This window comes from Lethenteron reissneri, chromosome 2, assembly GCF_015708825.2.
Source record: "Lethenteron reissneri isolate LAM-NWPU_2019-01 chromosome 2, ASM1570882v1, whole genome shotgun sequence".
In the NCBI taxonomy this organism is placed as follows: Eukaryota; Metazoa; Chordata; class Hyperoartia; order Petromyzontiformes; family Petromyzontidae; genus Lethenteron; species Lethenteron reissneri.
Genome location: NC_083780.1, coordinates 6,818,600 through 6,840,720, shown reverse-complemented (window position 1 = coordinate 6,840,720; position 22,121 = coordinate 6,818,600). Strand labels below are relative to the sequence as shown.

At 51.7% G+C, this 22,121-nt stretch overlaps 1 protein-coding gene across 1 annotated transcript in view; it reads right to left on the bottom strand.

Annotated features, from left to right (window-relative positions):
- The window catches only part of LOC133342007 (low-density lipoprotein receptor-related protein 6-like), a 93,506-nt gene that overhangs the window by 14,005 nt on the left and 57,380 nt on the right, over positions 1–22,121 (bottom strand). Inside the window, exons 10-21 of the mRNA XM_061550872.1 lie at positions 17,146–17,362; positions 16,267–16,562; positions 15,461–15,687; positions 13,576–13,760; positions 12,605–12,801; positions 11,336–11,465; positions 10,718–10,920; positions 6,687–6,886; positions 5,582–5,772; positions 2,452–2,661; positions 1,769–1,894; positions 912–1,148 (exon numbers count right to left, since the gene is read on the bottom strand). Of these exons, the coding sequence (XP_061406856.1) occupies positions 912–1,148; positions 1,769–1,894; positions 2,452–2,661; positions 5,582–5,772; positions 6,687–6,886; positions 10,718–10,920; positions 11,336–11,465; positions 12,605–12,801; positions 13,576–13,760; positions 15,461–15,687; positions 16,267–16,562; positions 17,146–17,362 (2,419 nt within the window). The remainder of the gene's footprint in view (positions 1–911; positions 1,149–1,768; positions 1,895–2,451; positions 2,662–5,581; positions 5,773–6,686; positions 6,887–10,717; positions 10,921–11,335; positions 11,466–12,604; positions 12,802–13,575; positions 13,761–15,460; positions 15,688–16,266; positions 16,563–17,145; positions 17,363–22,121) is intronic.

The window sequence follows — 22,121 nt, the reverse complement described above, 5'->3', positions numbered from 1 at the left end:
GCTCAAGTTGCGTTTACAGGACACGACTTCCCTGCAGGCATTCACCTTCAGCGAGCGCGATGCCGATCACACAACGCGGTTCGAATTCGACCCTCGCCATCGCCGCACACGCCTCGAATAAGAATCAAGGGACAAGTTCTCGCTTTCTCTTGACTTACTAACAACTCCTCTATCATGTTTCATTGCTGGAGGGGTTGCCCCCCCCCCTACCTGAACACCCTGGCTCCGCCATTGCACACACGTACTACACGGGGAGGGGCCGTTACTCTTTGGTTCTTTCGGTAAAGTCGCGTATAAAGATAAGATAATAAGTTAAATACTAGCATACGACGTTTCGATTGCAACACAAGCAATCATCATCAGGTATAAATGAAATGCCTATGTTTGTTCTCTCTCTATGTATCTCTGTGATATCTGTCTGCTTATATGTCTGTCTATGTCTCTGGTTCTGTGTTTAATCTCTCTCTCAAATTTAGCATTCTCAGGAAGAACGTAATCAACCAGGTAGGGTGTTGACTGTTATGTTATCCGACTCTCTGTTGTATTACATTACATTTCTAAGTATACTAGATTTGTGTTTCTATTTCATTTATATCTGATGACGATTGCTTGTGTTGCAATCGAAACGTCGTATGCTGGTATTTAATTCATTACTTTATCTTTACACGTCACTTTACCGAAAGAACCAAAGAGCAATTTCTGCAGTCACGAAAGCTCCAAAATTAATTCTAGATTTGATACAGCTGTCGTGGCTGTGACGGTACCACCTGAAGACGGAAGCTTGTGTTGCCTCCGAAACGTCGTGATTTTTATTTTATTTTTATTTTATTTAACTTTATAATGTTTTTACCTACGTGACTTTACCGAAAAAACCTAACAATACTCCAAAATTAAGTTCGAGGGGCCGTTACCGTAGCAACTGCTCTCGTCGGACATGTCCTGGCAGTCCGAGTCGCCGTTGCAGTGCAGCGCAGCATCCACGCACTGCCCGCTGCGACACTGGAACTGGGCGTCCGAGCACAGGGGGCAGTCGCGCTCGTCGCTCTGGTCGTCGCACTCGGCGTAGCCGTCGCAGCGCCACGCCAGCGGGATGCAGTCGATCTCGCCCGTCCAACATGCAAACTGCTCCGCGCTGCACGTCGGGTGCTCTGCGTGGGGGGCGACGGGGGTTATAACTGTTCATCAGCGGCGAGCGGCGGGTGCGGCGGTGGGTCCACTGCGTGCACCGCTACATATCTATATCTACCAACACCCATCGAAAGGAAAGTTCCAACACGGACACCGCCGATTAGCACGGTCGGCTACGTGCGGTTTTTGAAAGAAGCGCAACACACGCACGGCCGTGTTGTTACGGGTACGGCGCACAGCGCGGGACGGAACGGAGACTCTGGGGTGTGGCTGGGACATGTGTCGAGAATGGAACCCGAGCGGATAGCGATAACTGCCCTACGGCGGGCACCGCAACGGAAGAGAGACCACGCGGGGCAGGCCGTAGACCATCTGGCGACGGCACCGTTCAAGACCAACTAAAGACCAAGGTGGGGGGGGGGGGGGGGGGGGGGCGGCTGTCTTGGGGTGAAGCAGAGAAAGCTGCTAAAAGACCGTCCGGCACGGCGTGGCCTTGTTGCTGCCCGATGCTCCACGCAACGCCATATTGACGCGATCCAACCGAGGAGAGAAGAAAACGAGCCGTCGTCATTGTTCCGTGTGGAACTTTGCTTTCGCGTTCCGTCGCGCGCGCGCGCGCGCGAGCGAGCGCCACCCTCACCCCCACACGTGAGCTCGTTCTGCAGCAGCACGAGGTGGACGGGGCAGGAGCACCGCGTGGTGCCATCCCCCTTGACGATGCAGATGTGGGAGCAGCCGCCGTTGTCCCCAAAGCACGGGTGGCTCCCTGCGGTCCGAGCCACGTGGTGGGTGGAGGGGGACGGGACGGGGGGGGAGGGGGGGACAGGCGGGTGGCACAACGGGTGAGCGAGGAGCAACAGAGACGCGGCGAGCGGGAGACGGAGCGGCACCAGACTACGCGGCGAGGAGGCGCTGCGATTGGTCCGTCAAATCGACCGTCACCCGGCTCTCTTGTAAACTTTGGGGAGTTTTTTTTGCTTTTGTCATTTTGGTCACCCAGGCCACGCGGCGCTTGCAAATTAAAGGAATGGCGGGGGTTGAGCTGGGATGCATCTGTGAGAAGGGCGAACTGGTGAAAGGAGTGCGCATGTTGGGGATGAGTCTGATGGGGGGGGGGGGGGCGGACAGGCTGTGACCAGTTGTGATTTCTTCCTAAATGAACACGGAAATTCATTCATTGCGCGTAGCCGGCGAAGGGCCGTTGCCGCCTCTTAGCGATGACAGCATCCGCGTAAACTGCCCTTGCCGCTGCTGTACACCGGCGTCGAGCGATTTCTTTGATCCACGGATCACGGGGGGGTGGGGGGGGTGTGTGTCACTCACGGTAATGGGCGAGGGGCATCTCGTGAGCGGTCAGCACGTCGGTGAGGTAGGGCATGCGCCCCTGCACCTTGGTGCGGCCGCCGCCGCCCTCCTTGGCCACACGCTCCATCAGCTGCTGCTGCCGGTCGATCCAGTAGAGGTGAGCGCCGAACACGGCGAGCCCCACGGGCTGCAGGATGTTCGACTCCTCCAGCACGATGCGGTTGGCCCCTGCGGCGGCGATGGCGGTGGCAGCAGCAGCAGGGGCGGACGCACACGCACGCACACACACAAAGCTCAAAGTTTCCCCCCACAAAACGTGTGGCCTTGACAGACTGTTGGGGCAAGTGCTGTCAGCGAGCGGCGCCTACGAAGGGAGGCACGGGCACACGACGGGGGCGGGGGCGGGTGGGGCAGGCAACCACGCCCGGCCGCCTTTGTCTCCCTCTGTGGCGATGTTGACGCTGTGTTTGCCCTACGGCACCCGCCCCCCCTCTCCGTCAGTCATTCTAACAATGGTCCTCTAGCCACCTCAAGTCTTCGGTATCAGTTGGGGACGTGACGATTAACGCACCCCCACCACCCCCCCCCCGCACCCCCCCCAGCCCCCCCTTCCGCCCCACCAACAGACAATCCAACGAATTGTCCCGACTGGAGGATGCGATCACCAGACTCAACAACCCATTTCTTTTTTCTCTCTCTCGTCAGTTTGTACGGTTTAGTTCGCTCAACCAGCCTTAACGTAACATTTAAAGAAATAGCGGCGGGACCATTCGCACAAACGACAAGTATTCAAACCTCACAAACAATTCGGCGGTTGTGCTTTAGCTACGTTGTCCACACCTGAAGAAGGACGTTTGTGTTGCGCCCGAAACGTCGTCATTTAATTTAGTTGTTTTCATTTATTTCATTTGATTTTCTAACCTACGTGACTTTACCGAAAAAACCAAAGAGTATGAATTCCTTGCAGTCACGAAAGCTTCAAATCTTGAATCGTAAGAATCGATTCAGCGTCGTCAGTTTGGCAACGTCACCGGGGCGTGGAGGGGGGGGGGGGGCAGAGGTCGCAAACGGGTACCCGATACCCGTACCCTACCCGATACCCAGCTACCCGTACCCGGCCGGGTACAGGTACCCGTTTGCGACCCTGGTGCGGCCGGGTACGGGTAGGCCGTGAGTCACTGGTGAGTAACCGTTTGTCACTCATTTCCCAACGTCTTGTCTCTTCTCACAATTCAAGTTCCTAGAATCAACCCACCCGCGCCTGCAACATGGCTTCATCCCAGAGGTCGCAATCGGGTACCCGTACCCGTACCCTACCTGATACCCGGCTACCCGTTTGTGACCCTGATGCGGCCGGGTACGGGTAGGCCGTGAGTCACTGGTGAGTAACCGTTTGTCACTCATTTCGGGTAGGGTAGGGTACGGGTAGGGAACGGGTACCCATACCCGGCCGGATACGGGTACGGGTACCCATTTGCGACCCTGGTGCGGCCGGGTACGGGTACGGGTACGGAATCAAAACCCGTTTGCGACCTCTGAGGGGGTGTTTCCTCCACCCCCTGACGCTGAGAGATACCTACAAAAATGTTAAACCGAGGAAACTTTCCAAGACCTCTTGATTTCACAAACAAGGGGGGGGGGGAAATCCTGGCATGCGACGTGGCCACCCGCCGCGGCACGGGTCGCCACAACGCCGTCGCCAGGAATAACATCAAAGCCCGCGTATCTTTCCCACGCCCCCCGGCGATGACACGGCACAGCCACCCGCGCTCGCCGTGGACTCAAGTTTATTTTGTTTCGCTCCACTGACGACGGTCCCCTTTGTCCACTCGCCTGGCTGCTTTACACGGAGACATCCGTGGTGCGCGAGAACCGCGGCAACGACGACTACGACGACGACCACGGCGACAAAACAAAAACATCGATGGTGCAGAGAACGAGGAGTACGGGACGCTACACGAATATTGCGCGCACTAAACTTGTGTTTTCCTTCCTTCGCAGGTAAGGCCCACTGAGCTATGTAGCTTCCAGCGGCTGCCTAACGTCTGTCCCTCCACATGAAAAGAAAACAGATCCGTGCGGACACTTCACTGGTGTCCGCCTTTCTTCATTCCCCGTGGGTTTACCTCTGGGTACTCCAGTTTTGTGATTATACTCGCTTCAAAGCGTTTGAAGCGTGGGCGCGCCAGTTGGGGACCCGCGCCTGTGTTTTTATCCCATCGATTCTTTCTGGTTGACGTTCATTCTCTCGGGCAGGATATTTTGAAAATGTTCCTAATCCTTCATCATCATTAGAATCGATTCAGCGTCGTCAGTTTGGCAACATCACCGGGGCGTGGAGGGGGGGGGGGGGCAGAGGTCGCAACCGGGTACCCGATACCCGTACCCTACCCGATACCCGGCTAGTACCAAAATTTAATAATAGGGTTTTTCCCCCTTTTTTTTTTCTGGCAACAAAACCGACACCTTTTTACGAGGATTCACGTCTGCATTAACCACAATACTTGAGGTCAAAATGCAAACGAAAAACACGCTCTGATAATACCTGTGCATTGTCCTTGAAACTGATTGGTCCACACCAGAGACGGCTTTCTTTTGGGCCTTGTCTCAATTAGTGCTAGACCAGAGGACGCCGTGGATTCGGACGTCGCTTCCATGGAGTCCGATCCTTGACGCACAAATGCGGTCACGGCCTTGTGACCGGTGCTCTTTAACGATGTTGCCACGCAGAATACGTTTTGATCTCAACACGAGCTCTCCGGCAGACGAACGTGGGACGGTTTAGTTAGTTGTGCCGCCACGCTGCCGAGATGTGAACTACCCCGCCTGGTGATGGAGGTCGTCGTGGGTTCGATCTCGACGCCCGTTGTATATTTAGAGGTTGCGCCTTCTCCTCGCGGTCGCGTGGAATTTTCTCCGGGTCCTCCGGTTTGTCCCTCTGCATTTGGAATCAACATCACGCGTCTGGAGCATGTGGCTGCTATGAATTTTCCACACGACAATTAAAAGCCACCACTTTCGCTGAGCTATCATTTGCGATCGCCAGGTCGCTTCTGAAAAAGGGCCACGATACGTAGCGCCCTCAGCGGGGCCTCACCTGGTAAAAATACAAATAGTAGCGGTACAAGAACTCGGGAGTCAAACGCACCGTTGAGGTCACTGCACTCGATACGCTTGAGCTCGGCATCGGCCCAGTAGAGTCGCCCGGGCGCGTTGTCCACCGCCAGCGCGGAGGGGCGACTCAGGCCGCTGGTGAAGAGCACCTCCCGCTCCGTGCCGTCCAGGGAGGCGCGCTCGATACGCGGAGCCCGGTCCTGCAGGTTCGTGATGTACATGTACCTGCGAGGGCCAACGTGTTTACGTGTGGGTTAGCGCAGGTGTGCGATATACGCCTAGCTGCGAAGGCAAACGGGTTTCGCCGATCCGGTAAAATCATTGCCACCGCATTCTAAGATCACGGAGCTGTGCCGCCACTTCTTGGCCACGGCGCAGCCAAGCGAGGTTTGGGAATTTCTCAATCACGCGGCGGGCCAAACGACCCGCGCTCCCCTCTTCCGCATGCACCTCGTCTACAATAACAACAATTAAAAAAAACTCCTATTCGGTAAAGTCACGTAGGTAAAAAATTAAAATTAATAAAAGTAAAATAAAAATAAAATTAAAATCACGACGTTTCGGAGGCAACACAAGCTTCCGTCTTCAGGTGGAACCGTCACAGCAACACAAGATAGCTTGTGTTGCCTACGAAACGTCGTGATTTTTATTTTATTTTCATTTTACTTTTATTAATTTGAATTTTTTTACCTACGTGACTTTACCGAAAAAATCTAAGAATATGAATCCTTGCTGTCACGAAAGCTTCAAATCTAGAACAAAACCTCCATTCGCTACTAAGTGGCGGTGACATCACCACGGCGCTCGTGCCAGGCTAAGTGCACGTTGAGGCCACGTGAAGTTCAAAAGGCCCGCTGGCAGGTCACAGAACGGACCCAGGTGCCATGAGTTGCTGACTGCCAAGTTCCTCGTTGCTGTGAGCGTCGCCCCTCTGTCCCTCCGTTGTTGCTGGAGGGCGACTGCCTCCGACTGCCCAGTAGCAGCAGCGTCCTTCACGAGCCTCCTCCACAGAGGCCGATCTTGATGACACCGCTGTTACCAGTCGTCGGCAAAGTCCACTCAGCTCCACCTCGCCAAGCACCCGCTCCCCCCCAACCACCACCAACCCACCCCCCCCCCCGCCCCCCGGCCACGCTCACCCCCTCTCCGGGTTCACGACGATGGAGCGGGGCCGATCGGCGCCCCCGCCGAGCACAACCCCGACGGGGCGCCCGTCCAGGCGCGTCACGTTCACCACGTTGGTGCTCTCGCACGTCCAGTAGATGGAGCGGCTGTACACGTCCAGGCTGAGGTCGAACGGCTGCGAGCCGCCACCCCACGCCGCCACCAGCGTCCACAGCTGCGCGCAAGCACGCACGCACGCGGTGTGTGAGGTTTATTTATAATGGAGGAATCCGATGAGCTATGAAGCTCTTTTTGATGTGCAGTTGGGACAGGTCAGAAGGTTACAACAACAACACAATGCAAAAATACAAAAGCAGCGCAAAGTATAGGAAAGGTAAGCAAATCACTTAAAAATAGAAACAGTAAAACCTTGGATTGCAAGTAACTTGGTCTGCAAGTGTTTTGCAAGACGAGCAAATTTTTTAAATGAATATTAATTTGATAAACGAGCGAGGTCTTGCAATACGAGCAGTACGTGCATACGCTTTGTCTGCCGAGCGTCACGTGATCACAACCGATATACGAGTGCTTTGGATTATAAACACGTTTCCAGAACGAATTATGCTCGCAATCCAAGGTTTTACTGTACAAATAAAACTAACTCATTTTTTTTTATCTTACCAGGTAAAGCCCACTGAGTTATTCGCTTCCTATAAGAAGCGACCGGGCCACAAATGATAGCTCAACAAAGTGGCTTATCAAGTGGACATTTATAGCAGCCAAATATTCTCAATATTTGGCTGCTATAATGCGCATGGAAAAACAGGAGGACTCGGGAGAAAGATCCACGCGACCACGGGGAGAACACGCAAAACTCTTAATATACAGGCGTCGGGGTTAGGATCGTACCCACGGCCTCCTGCATACCAGGCGAGGTAGTCAACATCTTGGCATCGTGGCGCAGACACCAGCAAGTATTGCACGTACCCCCCATCCCCGACATCGGGCAGTTCAATGCAAGAGAATGCCCTTAAAAGCGCACCGCTTGAAAATTAGATACATTTTTGCCGCGGTTCCAGACGTAGGAGTCGGTGCAGAATCAATGTTTACTCGGCTCTTCACAATACAGCTGACCACCCACGAGATAAAGTCAGCGGGGATGTTTTACAGCAGTGGACTCAAGCGAACGAGTCTCAACAGGAGTCGACGAGGTTTACTTGAAATACAACAAAGATTTTACCCGTATAGTCCGAACAGACTGTTGGGGCAAGTGCTGTTAGCAAACAACTAATGAAAACCGGTAGTAGGCACATGAGGGGGTGGGTGGCCAACACCACGCCCGGCCGCCTTTGTCTCCCTAATGGCGATGTTTTACACACTGCACCAAGTACTCATTTGAGGCTGAGTCGACCTAGGGGATGCCCAGTACCGGTTCAGATAACCGTCACTGGTGTTGGTCGTGAGCGGGAATTGAACTCGAGGTTGCCGGGTTCGTAGTGCAGCACGCTAACCACTACACTACCGCTCCCCACTACACCATGCATGATATACACACACACACACGCGCGCAATATTATACAACATTAACACACTGTCAGCCACCCCCCCCAACCACCCCCCCCACCCCGTAACTGGTACATCACATTAAATATAAACACACACACATGCACACGGATGGATGGCAGGCGGTCAAAACTGTTTGACAAGATTAATGAAAGCAAGTCTCCACCAATAAACATTGCAGAGTTGTTTTATAAACCCAGCTTCATCAACTTTGTTTAAACACCCATGGCTATGTCGCGTAAGCGCAGTAAAACACAACGGGGCTCACCCTATGTACATCGTCCATAACAGAGATTTTTTTGGGGTTAGATCGCGTAAATATAAATGCGTCGTCAAACCCGCCACCACCCGACGCAGCCAACTAGTGAGGGCTGTCACGTAAACAGAAGGTGCCAATTCGTCACTAGTACAGCACGCCGGTGTGTTGGAGAGTAAACCCTCTATTATGGATAATATTGGTCGTGAATGCCTGAGTGTAGCGACATCGCTGGATGTCAACAGGCTGTGGGTGGGTGTAGTACCGGCCCGAGAGGGACCCGGTTTGCGCTGAATAATAGCGCTAGATGGCACCACGCTTTGAGTGCAGCGCCGACCCTACAGGACAGGGTGTGTGGGTGCCGATCCAAGGATGAGGTTGTGTGAGGCCATGGCACTCTGGTAGACCCGGGCGGACACGTGACCGGTTAAGTTGATAAAGAGGCCCCAAGAGGGGGCTAGGGGGCGGGGGGGTGGTCACGTGATTGGGACCTAGATCCTTCCCGAGGATTCTGGAAGGTGATCGTGGCCAAGAGCGGAGCCGGCCACGCCGCAGAGAAGAGAAGCCGGGTCCCGAGAGAGACTAGGGTTGTTGTTCATCCTGGAAGAAACCCTTCGCCTGCGATCTCCGTTCAACGAGTCTCCAACACGTGGACCCGGGCCCAAGTCGTTGTTCCCGGTCCGTAGTAGCAGTTACGTAGTAACTAGTGCAGTTAGTAAAGTCACGTAGAAGGGAAATAATAAAATAATAGAAAGAAAACATAATAAAATAATTCTCACGACGTTTTGGCCACAACGGAAGCAGCCGTCCTCAGGTGAAGAACAGGTCTGTCGGAAAGACAGCGTCTGAATGAAAAACCCCACGCTTGGAGCGTATATTTTTAGCTGGGTTGGAGGGGGAAGAGCGCCTTGACAAAGGAATTTGCATATCAAGAGGAATTTAGCATATTTATGGGAAATGCAGATATGAGATTAGTACTACTTGTGAAATGCGTAGGAGGTGGGCGGGGGGTTTCAAAGTCATATTATGCCCGTGCATTATGCAGGATTAGCAGCATCAAAGGGAGGGGATAGGGGTAGCATTAATAAAGGGAAGGAATGTGAATAGTATGCAGCTGCAGTAACTAAACCACCACGTAAAAAACTAAAGTATAAACTACATAGTATCATCAGTATACTAAATATACTCTCAAATAAGCTGAGCTACTAACAGTAAGTAATACATTACAATTCTATGTCGCAAAAAATATAATATGCTTCCAGCTAAAATTTTTTCTCTTACATCACACGAGTCTACACCGTACTATATACTGCCATAGACAAACCCAACATTAAATTATATACTGTATTGCTATACATTACATTGTAATATTACACTATGTATTATTCTACCCACCCTACTGTATATCACACTGCTGTATATTCACTATACAATTACGATACTATATATTACCTTATACATTGCATTAAACATTACAATTTTATACTAGTTATTATTATACAATCTGCTATACACTATACCAGGGGTCGGCAACCAAAATAACAAGAAGAGCCATTTCTTTCCAATTCGGTACAAAATTCAGTATTTCAAGAGCCGCAATGCATCTGAGTACATACTATACATACGTACATATCGTCAAGAAGCAGCCCGTAAAGAGCCGCATGCGGCTCCGGAGCCGTAGGTTGCCGACCCCTGCACTATACCATTGACCGTCGCGTAAAAGGTACTAAGAGGAAGCAACGAAATATGTCAATGGGAGAGTGGTGGTAGGAGACTTGCAGCGGAGCAAAGAATCCATTGACATCCTGTGGGCTGGTGTAACCTCCTGGATGCACCAGCCCACAGGAGATTATTCTGTCCGTCCGTCCGTCGTGCATCCAAAAATGGGAGGGGTGGGGCTGGGTGGAGAGGGAAGGGTTGGGAGGGGCTGGGTGGGGGATGCGAGGGGTGGGGCTGGGTGGGGGGTGGGAGGGGTGGGGCTGGATGGGGAGGGGCTGGTCACCCCGTGGTGCCCTTATAAAACTCAACGTTTAACCTACTCACGCCGGCTTGTGCCCGCCCTCACAGTCGGCCATATTTGCGGAATACACCACGCCGCTGTTGACCCTGCAGGCCATTGACCGAGCATCCCAACGTTCCTACCAGCTCCCTCCGCAGGAATGTGTTCGGGCCTCGTGCGGCCAGCGGGCCGGACGTTCCCCACCCTCTGCTGTAGGCCAAGCAAAGACGGGGGTGGCGAGCACACACCTGTGTGCCATCCTCGCGGGCACGACGGATGGTGCCCTGGCGCCCCTCCACCCAGTAGATGAGCTTGTCCAGGGGGTCGTAGTCGACGGCGCGCACGCTGCGCAGGGACGGCAGCGGCAGCACGATGTCGGGGCTCTGCAGGTCGTCGAGCAGCATGCGGTTCACGGCCGTGCGCTGGCTGAACAGCAGGAACGACGTGGGCGCTGGCGGTGAACGGGACACGGTAAGGGGAGGCAAGAAGGCACGATGAGAATGCAACGTCGCCCATCTGTCGTTCGGGCTTCCACACGGCGGTGAGCTTGTCGGGCGGTACCTCCGATTGGCACAGTTGGCTATGAGGAAGCCACTGGAGGCGATGCACTTTTAAATAATCCAGATTGAAAATTCACTTCTTTAGGAGCTGCTTTTTCGTGTTCAGTTTGTTGTCCAGCCTCCCGCGACTTCCGAATAGCGTCGGTCGGCTACGTACGGCGGGGAGGAAGTTCAACGTACGTACATACGGGACATCGCAGGCTGGAGGGAACGTGCAACCGCTCAACCAGAGCAAACGCAGCGGCAAATCATTATCACGAACTACGGTTCCCGCACGGGGTGGGGGGGGGGGGGGAGATAACTCACGTGAGCAGGTGCGGTTGTCGGCGTTGAGGGTGTAGTGAGCCGGGCAGCCGCACACGTAGCTCCCGCCAGGCCTCGCCAGGCACAGGTGGGAGCACTGGCCGTTCCCCATGACGCACGCGTTCCATCCGCCCTGTCGAGACGCGCGCACGACACGACAAGCGAGCTTAGCACGTAGGTTTTTCGCAGGCAAGTTTGGCCAACCGTTGGTACGAAGACGGTCAACCGTATCGCACGCTTTCAGGTGCGCTTCTGCGGCCGTCTGGAACGCTCTTCGTTCTGATGTTAGGAAGCCACTGGAGCTGGGCACTTTTCAATCATGTAGATTGAAAACGAATGTTTTCTATACAACTGCTTTTTGTGTTTAGTTTCGCGACCAATATCATCAATAATACAGGTTCTTTTGGGTTTGATCGTGTAAATATAAACGCGTCGTTAAAACCGCGACCACCTGACACGGGCAATTAGTAAGGTTTGTCACGTACACAGAACGTGCCAAATCGTTACGAGTACAACTAGTAACGGTACTAATTGGCTGTGTCGGATGGTGGTGGGTTTAACGACACATTTATACTTAAGCGATCTAACCCAAAAACCTCTATTGTGGATAAGGGTCCTCGCGCCTGCGAGTGCGTACGGTTACACACTTTCACAGTACACAACCGCGTGTGTGCGTACAACCATGTGTTTGCCTCCGATACACACCTATGTGTATGTGTGTGCAAAACGTGTGCGGAGCAGCGATCCGAGTTCGATTCCCGCTCACGGCCAACGTCGGCGACGATTATTCTAACCGGTCCCGGGCCTCCCCTAGGTCGACTCAGCATCAAATTAGTACCTGGTGCGACGTGTAAACATCGCCATTGGGGAGTCAAAGGCGGGCCCGGGCGTGGTGCTGGCGACCCCATCCACTCGTGTGCCGTGCCATGCCTTCATAGGTGCTGCTCGCTAACAGCACTTGCCCCACCGGTCTGTTGAGGCTACACGGGGGGATCTTTGTCTTTTCGCGTGGGTCCCCACGTTGTTCTCAAAGTGCACCGAGCAAGGCAAGAGCGCGGCGGGGACGCCGCCGTGGTCAATGCTGTACCACCCACCCCCACCCACCGTGTACCGTTCCGTCCATCAAAGGAGCTCGCTAACAGCACTTGCTATACGGGGGGGGGGGTGGGGTATCTTCGCCTAGTGCGTGCCTGGTACGCGTCCACCTGTCCGGAGTGTGCACAGCGGTTGCTCGGTGCGTGGACTGCGCGTGCCGCGCCCGCCGCTGCTCACCTGCCGGCTCGAGTGGAACACCAGGATGTCCATGACGTCGTCCAGCTGCGACTGGATGAGCGTGCGGTTTTTGCCGTCCGTCTTGTTGGCGCGCTCGATGCTGCGCCGCGTCCAGTCCGTCCAGAAGATGTAGTCCTGGTACTGGGTGAGGCCGAACGGGTGCGGAAGGTCGTCCGCGATCACGCCCCGGTTTTCTCCTGGTTGCAAATCACCGCCGCCGCCGCCACGATCATTACTCGCAGTCGGGATGGTTTGAAATGAGTGTTCTTCACTAATTGTCAGAGGGAAGCCGCTTTCGCCGATAAGACATCGTCAGTGTGAGGGCCGCCACACATTTGATCCCACTGTTGGGTTTGACAGCAGCACGATGATGATGGGAGGGTGTTGTTTTCACTTTGTGTGTGTTGCCAGGGGGCCACATGTCAAGGGGCCGCACTCAAGGCCACCGGGGGCTGTCAGTGGCCCGTGGTGGCCTTGCGATGAAGAACGCGCCTTTTGGCGTCATCTGGTCCAACCCGTTGGAGACTAGGCTCTAAGGAAAGCTGTCTCGGGTGTGGGCCAATCAACATCAAGGACAGTGCACATTATCAGAGTTATGTTTTTTGTTTGCATTATGACTAGCAGGTATTGTGGTCTATACAAACATGACTCCTTGTAAAAAAAAAAGGTGTCAGTTTTGTTGCCAGATAGAAGGGTAAAAAAACAATTATCATATTTTTTACTGGCAAATGAGGTTCCAATGATGAAGAACACCGTTATGAGCAAAACGCTGCCAGGACACCGGATGTTATTGGCAAGAGTATTCCGTCAAAACAATGAGATGCAAAAAGAGCCATATTGTACACAGACTGATTACGCATTACTGCCGAGCATTTATGGGTAAATGGTTTTGAGACTGATTTCAGCTTTGCTGGTTAAAGGGCAACTTCATGACGATCAATATTAGAAGAACTGTACAAGCGGCGGCCTACCCAGCAAGTCAGAAGACTCGATGAGGTAGGTGTCCAGGTCGGCCCAGTAGAGGCGGCGCGCCGCGTAGTCGATGGTGAGGCCGTTGGTGCGGCCCACGTTGGTGAGCAGCACGCGGCGCTCCGTGCCGTCCATGCAGGCGCGCTCCACGCGTGGCCGCCCGCCCCACTCGGTCCAGTACATGTAGCTGCACACGCGCCAACGGGAGAGGGCCGCACACGGGAGGGGGACGCAACTCAAATAAAACCAAGCACTGGAACTATGAACTATGTTTTATTTCTAGATTTGAAGCTTTCGTGACTGCAAGTATTAATATTCTTAGGTTCTTTCGGTAAAGTCACGTAGGTAAAAAATTAAAATTAATAAAAGTAAAATAAAAGTAAAATAAAAATCACGACGTTTCGGAGGCAACACAAGCTTCCGTCTTCAGGTGGAATCGTCACAGCACGATAGCTGTACTTGATACACGATAGCTGTACTTGATACAGCTATCGTGCTGTGACGGTTCCACCTGAAGACGGAAGCTTGTGTTGCCTCCGAAACGTCGTGATTTTTATTTTACTTTTATTTTACTTTAATTAATTTAAATTTTTTACCTATGTGACTTTACCGAAATAACCTAAGAATGTGTTTTATTTGACCAAGGTAAGGCCCCCACTTGCCTGGTAAACGTCTTGACGACGACATAAGAAACTGGTTCCAGATAGACGGTGCACCACTTGGCACGGGTACAGAGGAAAGTGGAAGGAAATAACGAAATGTCCAGTGGACACCGAAGATTGTGATGTTGATGATGCAGATCCACTGAGCTACAGAGCTCGTTTTACACGCTTTCATTTTACTCATTCTGTCCGTTGTTGTTGTCGTTGTTGTTGTCGTTGTTGTATCCTCAAATCTTGTAACTCAATTTTAACCCACGTCCCAATGTGGTATCGACTGCAAACTTGGTATACTTATGTCATACAGATGACAATACTATATTCTATCATAAAAAAATATATTTTTTTTTACATTATTTTTTTATATGTTATGTTTCGGCTTGGGTCTAATTGTCCATGGTCAAGTGACGCTGGCTGTAATTGGCCACGGTCCGTTACGTGATGGCAAGCTTCGGGGTCACTTCCTGGAGTTGTGGAGTTCTCCCATTACTAGTACATTTCAAAAAAGCGTGTTTAAAAAAAAGTTTTTTTTAATATTACTTATTTATTCACAAGCGACCTGGCTACCACAAATGATAGCTCAATGAAGTGGATTATTATTATCACGTGCAAAATTAACGCTGCCAAATACTCTTAAGCGCGTGATGTTGATTCTAAATGTGGAAGGAAAAGAAAACGGAGGATCCGGAGGAAAATCCATGCGATTACGGGGGAGAACGTGCAAACTCCAAATATACAGGCGTCAGGGTCGGGATCGAACTCAAGACATCATGGAAACCAGGTGAGGTAGCTAACATCTTACAGCGCTAGTACTGCAGTAGCTGCATAACCAACGAGCTCAATGGGGCTTTAAAAAAGTTGAGTTTCATTTGGATATTTTTGTTAAAGTGATTCGTTTATCCTTTCTCCTGCACTTCCGTTGTGTCTTTGTATCGTTTGTTGTTGTAACGGTCTGACCCACGCGCCTACTGGACATCTACGAAAAAAAGAGCTTCGCGACTCATTGGATTTGTCCAGTACAAATAAATAAATAACCGGGTTCCGTGGCGCGGACCGCCGGGAAATTAATCCCCGAAATAAATCACGGCCCCTTTCCGCTCACGAAATTAAGTCACGGGCCGTATCACTCACCCCTGGCCCTACGCGCGTCACATGCCCAGGCGCCCTACATCCCACGGTCTCCCGAAAATTAAACGGGATAGTGGGCAACGTCGCTTGCGAGCGTTACCCTTCGACAGGATCGAGCGCCAGCGCGCGCGGATTGTCCAGGTCCTTCCACACGAGCACGGCGCGGTGCGCCCCGTCCTGGCGCGCCACCTCGATGCGGTTCGTCATCGTGTCCGCCCAGTACAAGTTCTTGCCCAGCCAGTCCACGGCCATGCCCTCGGGGTAGTCCAGCCCAAACTCGATGACCGTCGCCATCGCGCTGCCGTTCATGTACGCGCGGCTGATCGTCTGCGGGAACGAAGGTGGTTTCATTGCCGGACGTGAAACAAACAAACAAGCAAAAAGCAGGGGACGATAAATTTTACCTCGCCGAATAGCCTGCGAAGGAGCAATACGTACGACAGGTTTCACTTGCCAACGAATGCCGAAATGCGACGGGAGCGGGCGCAATAGCTTGGTGCAGCGGTTCCCAACCGGTTCCCAACCGCTGCACCAAGAAGTGACCTGGCCACGTATGATAGCTCAAAAAAGTGTCTTATCACGTGGAAATGTAGCCAAATACAGTACTGTAAAGGCACGTTGATTCTAAATGTGGAGGGAAAAACCGGAGGACACGGAGAAAAATCCGCACGACCACGGCAAGAGCAAGAGACACGCAAACTCCAAATATACAGCAGCAGGCGTCGGGGTTAACAGAATCGAACCCACGATCTCCTGCGTGCCAGGCGAGGGAGTTAACATCTCCTAGCAAACTCGGCGCCGAGCAAAGGGCTGCGCTCCCTCGAAAAGGTTGGGAACCGCCGGCATGGCGGACGTCGTCTTAACGAAACGCAAAACACCCGAACCCCCTTGCGTGCGCGCTCCGACCTTGAGGCTGATGTCGGTCCAGTAAATGCGATTGTCGGCCACGTCGAAGTCGAGCGCCGACGCCTCCTTGATGCCGGCGAGCGGGATGGCGACGTCGCCGCGGGCGTTCGTCTCCAGCGAGATGCGGCGGATGTCGCCGCGGCGCGAGAACAGCAGGAAGGCCTTGGGCACGACGCACGTGCGCGCGTCCGCCAGCAGCTCCTGGCCCAGGGGGCAGCCGCAGCGGAGACCCGCCGGGCGGAACAGGCAAAGGTGGCTGCACCCGCCGTTCTCCTCCCCGGCGCAAGCGTTCGTGCCTGTAGCCGGTGACGGCACGAGCGGTGGCAGGCGGCGAGGGGGGGGCGGGGAGGCGGGGAGAGTAGCGCAGCGGCGACGGTCAGAAATGTATCCGGCGAGTGCTTTTTACACGAACCAGAATCAGAAAGGGTTTTATTCGCCATGAAAGTTCGCACGGACAAGGAATTTACCGTGGCAGGGAAGGTGCATGCATTCAACATGTAGGAATCTTAACACTTAAATAAGTTGTATACAGTCTAACTATACTAAAGTTACAAAGTCTAACTAATACTAAGGGGCTAAAGTATGTAAAATTTTGAATAAGTATACAATATAAAATGTGAATTAGCCGTAATATACAATCTTAAAATACATAAAAATACAAATAGGGTAACATGTTGTAAATATGGCAAGGTGTCATTTTGTAGATAAAATGTTACACGTGACTTTCACGCAGTTGAGGGCGCCAGGCACCGAAGAAAAATAGAGACATCCGATCAAATAAGCGCGTCGATGGTTTTGGCGAGCCGTCGGACAAAAGGCGGCCAACCGCGTCGCGCGCTTTCATCAGATGCGCCCTCCCTGCGGCGCGCGGCGGGGTACCTGACGGAGCGGCGATGGCGGTCGCCTTGAGCCCCATGAGGTCCGGGAGTTGATCGATGAGGACCTGCCGCTCGCCCGTGTGCTTGTGGGCGCGCTCCACGCTGCGCCGCTGCCAGTCGGTCCAGTAGACGAAGTCGCCCAGCAGCGTGAGGCCAAAGATGTGCGGCAGCTTGTCCTCGACGAGCACGCGGCGGCCAGAGCCGTCCAGCTTGATCATCTAGCGACGCGGGGGTCAGGGGTCGGGGGTGGGGAGAGGGAGGTGGGCGACCGCACACCGTTAAGAGACGAGCTCGATCGTAAGCACAGGGCCGACTTGGGATGTCGTTGCTCTGGGCGTGTGTACGTTGAACTTCTTTCGCACGGTACGCAGCCAACCGTGATAATCGGAGGTGCGGGTGGGTTTGTGAGTGCTGAGCTGACAGCGTTGAAATCCTGGTTGACCGAATCCTGGAAGCTGACCATGACTAGACTTGGTTCGCATGTGCGTGTGTGTCAGAGGTCGCAACCGGGTACCCGATACCCGTACCATACCCGCTACCCGGCTACCCGTACCCGGCCGGGTACGGGTACGGGTAGCCGTTTGCAACCCTGGTGCGACCGGGTATGGGTACGGGTAGGCCGTGAGTCACTGGCGAGTAACCGTTTGTCACTCATTTCCCAACGTCTTGTCTCTTCTCACAATTCAAGTTCCTAGAATCAACCCGCCCGCGCCTGCAACATGGCTTCATCCCAGAGGTCGCAATCGGGTACCTGTACCCTACCCGATACCTGGCCGGGTACGGGTAGCCGGGTATCGGGTAGGGTACGGGTACGGGTACCCGATTGCAACCCTGGTGCGGCCGGGTACGGGTACGGGTAAGGAATCAAAACCCGTTTGCGACCTCTGGTGTGTGTACGTACGTATGTTGAACTTCTTTCGCGACGGCACGTAGCCAACCATGCTTAAACGGAGCAGCAGGTGGTTCATGGGTCAGAGCGCCGAGTTGACACCAATGAAATCCTGGTTTTTCGAATCCTGGCAGCTGGCTGTGACGTAGCCAACCTCGCTAATCGGAGGTGCGGGAACTCGCTGCATGTGGAAGCGAGTTGATTGTCAAAGTCACCAATTTTAAACCGACGAATCAATTACATTTTTAGTTCCCCCACGGGCCACAGGAAACGTAGCTGTGCAGCATTCATGCCGCAATTGAAGCAGACGAAATAAATTACAAAACCAGTGGGATCTGTGGGCAAATAAATACAGTGTATGCCCTGAACCCCAAGGATAATAGGATTTGTGGAAGAGGAAACAAGTATAACCCGTAAAAACAAAGTTTTTCACTATAAATCCTTTATATGCGTGGCGGCGCGAGTCCTCTCGTCCTCTGGCTTGAGATGGCTGCCACCTATGGGTCAGATGATTGCATGGCAGCATTAAGCAATTGGTAATTAAATATAATATTTTTGTCTTAAAAAGTGTAAAATTTAAGAATTTTTTTTCACGAACATAAATTGTCACGCACAACGGAGTCTGTGTGCAAAATGTCAGCTCGATTGGATCATGGGAAGTGGGTTAAAAAACGACCGAAAGATTTGCACGGTCCTAAGCAAGCAAGCAAGTGGACTTGATATAAAGGATTTAAAAATGGGGGTCATACACGTTTAATAAAATAAAAATGTAATCAAATGAAATGTTAAATGAATGAGATGAAATGTAATGCTTTGAATCTGTTTGCTGCGTGCCAAGGTTTTTGACCGTCGTTGTCACCGTCCACCGAACAATGTTCACCAAATCGGACAATTCCAGCCGGGCCCATGCAGAAGTGTGTGTATTGGTTTGCAGGAGTGTTTTTGCAGTGGAAGAACTGGCGAAAGCGTTCAACTCGCAGACTGTCCAAATTAGATGCATCTCACGTTCGAAAACAGCGGGGTGGGGGAGGGGGGGATTTGGCAGTGACGTCGAGTGACACCGCGCCAAGCAAGTGGCACAGTGCACATTTCAGAACTGGTTGAAGTCACGTTCAGTTCGTGGCAAAATTAAACATTTCAGATGGGGGACTTTCTCGTATGGAGATTAGTAAGAGACCGAGTTTTAACTGGACAGCGCGATTAATAGTAATAAAATAGTAATAAATGAAAATAACCAAATTATTATTATTTTTTTACCTACGTGACTTTACCGAAAAAGAGCATGAATCATTGCAATCACGAAAGCTTCAAATCTAGAAGTAATTAAAACTGTTCGGATCACGTGTCCTTTCCGACGAGCACATAACATGTCGACAATTAAGCATTTTTGAAAGGCCACGCTTTGCATGCAATGGGTCGCGCAGCAATTTATTGCCATTACATCATCATGATGATTATTATTATTCACTTAAAAACAAAACAACGCGTTGTGGGAGGGGGAGGCTGGCCATCTCCGAGGACCGGCTGCTAAGAAAAGCACTGCCCCACCACTTAAATTCCTAATAAAACGGCAAACCGGCTTGCGAAACCGCACGGCAGGAATGTTGTGGCGTCAGCGCGCGAACTCTCGTGTGGCCAAACAGCGGACGGGCTCAAACGACGTGTCACATCACGGTGGCAAAAACAAAAAAAACTCGCCAAAAAAAATTCAACCAACGGTCACACGAACGACTGACCCGCACAGCGCTGTGTGTTTGCGGAACCTCATCCCACTTAGTGATCACAGCTTCGGGGATTGGGAGGTGGGGAGGTGGGGGACGCGTGGAGTCTGGAGAGAAAAAATTCGATTCGAAAGTAGAGAGTGTGGGAGGGGGGGGTCACCAGAATTGAATGGAGTTTTCCTGTAATTACAGAATGATGGTAAATTTACTTTCATGTCTTCTTGGTTCTTTCGGTAAAGTCACGTAGAAGGGAAATAATAAAATAAATAAAATAAAACATAATAAAATAATTCTCACGACGTTTCGGCCACAACGCAAGCAGCCGTCCTCGGGTGAAGAACAGGTCTGTTGGAAAGACAGCGTCTGAATCAACACCACCATGCTTGGCAGCGTATATTTAAGCCGAAATTTACTTTCCTGTGTTTTGGAAGGCGAGTTGGCGGAGTGGATAGCGCGCTGCACCGTGAAACCCGGAGACTCGAGTTCAATTCCCCGGGTCACGACTTGCCATTGAGTAGCGAGTGGTGTGGTAGTCCGTAGGTCAGAGCAGGAATTGGTATCACATCTAAGGGTAGCGCATCTTGAGTACAACCCATTTATTTACATCGCCAATAAAAGTTAATTGCACGATAGCCATCTGACCATTTGAAATTGCTATTGCATGATTTAGTGTTACTGAACACGTAGAAATTGTAACCCTTGGGGGGTTATGCCAGCTCAAGTGGTACTGGACAAGAGAGAGATCCGATCTGGGGCTCATGGGCTAGTATCTGGACTGGGTCCTAGGACCCTCATCACCAGCGTGGTGAAGTATGGTCAAACAACACCGACATGAGCCCAGTTCAACACGTGGGACTTTCGCGTCCAATATTATCTAAAACAGAGATTTTTTTTGGGTGAGATCGTCACGAGCGTCAAGGCGTGTGGAGGACCTCATCCCAGAGTGGATTGATAAAGAACTAGTAATTGGTATTTTTAAATCCTTTATATTAAGTTCACTTGCTTGCTTGCTTACGACCGTGCAAATCTTTCGGTCGTTTTTTAACCCACTTCCCGTGATCCAATCGAGCTGACATTTTCCACACAGACTCGTTGTGCGTGACAATTAATGTTCGTGACATTTTTTTCAAAAATGTTTACACTTTTTAGGTAAATTTTTTATTTATTTAATTACCAATTGATTAATTGTGGCAGGCAATCATCTGACCCATAGGTGGCAGCCATCTCAAGCCAGAGGACGAGAGGACTCTAGCTGCCCGTTTCAAAGACCAATGTGGGCTGGGTTGTGGCCCATTGAACACGCATATAAAGGATGTATAGTGAAAAACTTTGTTTTTACGGGAACATTTTTTTTTTCTGAATGTCTTTTAATTATCGGATCACGTCGTGAGAATGAGATAAAGGGAGTTGCGAGGAAAGAGTGTCTCACGGAAGTGACCGCCGTTTTTACTTTTAACGCTTTTTTCATTCCTCTGTCACATTAAATCGCTCGCTAATGTTTCACGCTTTAAAAGTTCAATCTAGAAACATTAGCCGTTCCGAGTTTTTTTTTTAATAGAGAGGACAATGATTCGAGCCCTTGACCCACAATCACGAGCTTGTGACTTTAAACTCAGGCTGTTTTTTATTTTTTTAAATGAGCTGTAATGTAACTCTTTTTCAGAAGCGACCTGGCCACAAATGACAGCGCAACGAAGTGGCTTATCACGTGGAAATGTATAGCGGTCAAATACTCTAAACACGTGATGTTGATTCTAAACGTGGAGGAAAAAACTGGAGGACCAGGGGAAAAAAATATCCACGCGACTACAGGGAAAACATGCAAACTCCAAATATACAGCAGCAGGCGTCAGGGTCGGGATCGAACCCACGACCTCCTGTACACCAGGTGAGGTAGTTAACATCTCATAGCCACCGTGATGATGATGAGAGAGACGCAAACTCCAAATATACAGCAGCAGGCGTCAGGGTCGAGATCGAACCCACGACCTCCTGTACACCAGGTGAGGTAGTTAATATCTCCTAGCCATCGTGATGATGATGAGAGAGACGCAAACTCCAAATATACAGCAGCAGGCGTCAGGGTCAGGATCGAACCCACGACCTCGTGTATATCAGGCGAGGGAGATAGAACATCTCACCATCGTGGCACCCCATATAACCTGCACCGTCCACCCCGTTTAAGCCGCGTTCGTTCCACTAACCTCCAAAAAACGTTCACCTCATCTAAAACAACCAATATCTGTGCGTAAAAACTCACCGCATTCATCAAAAACACCGACAACACAAAAGAAGGCGACATTATTGACGAACGTGTTAAGGTCTCTTCGGTCAATAAGTGTGCCTGTGCACCGCTGCCAACTCAGC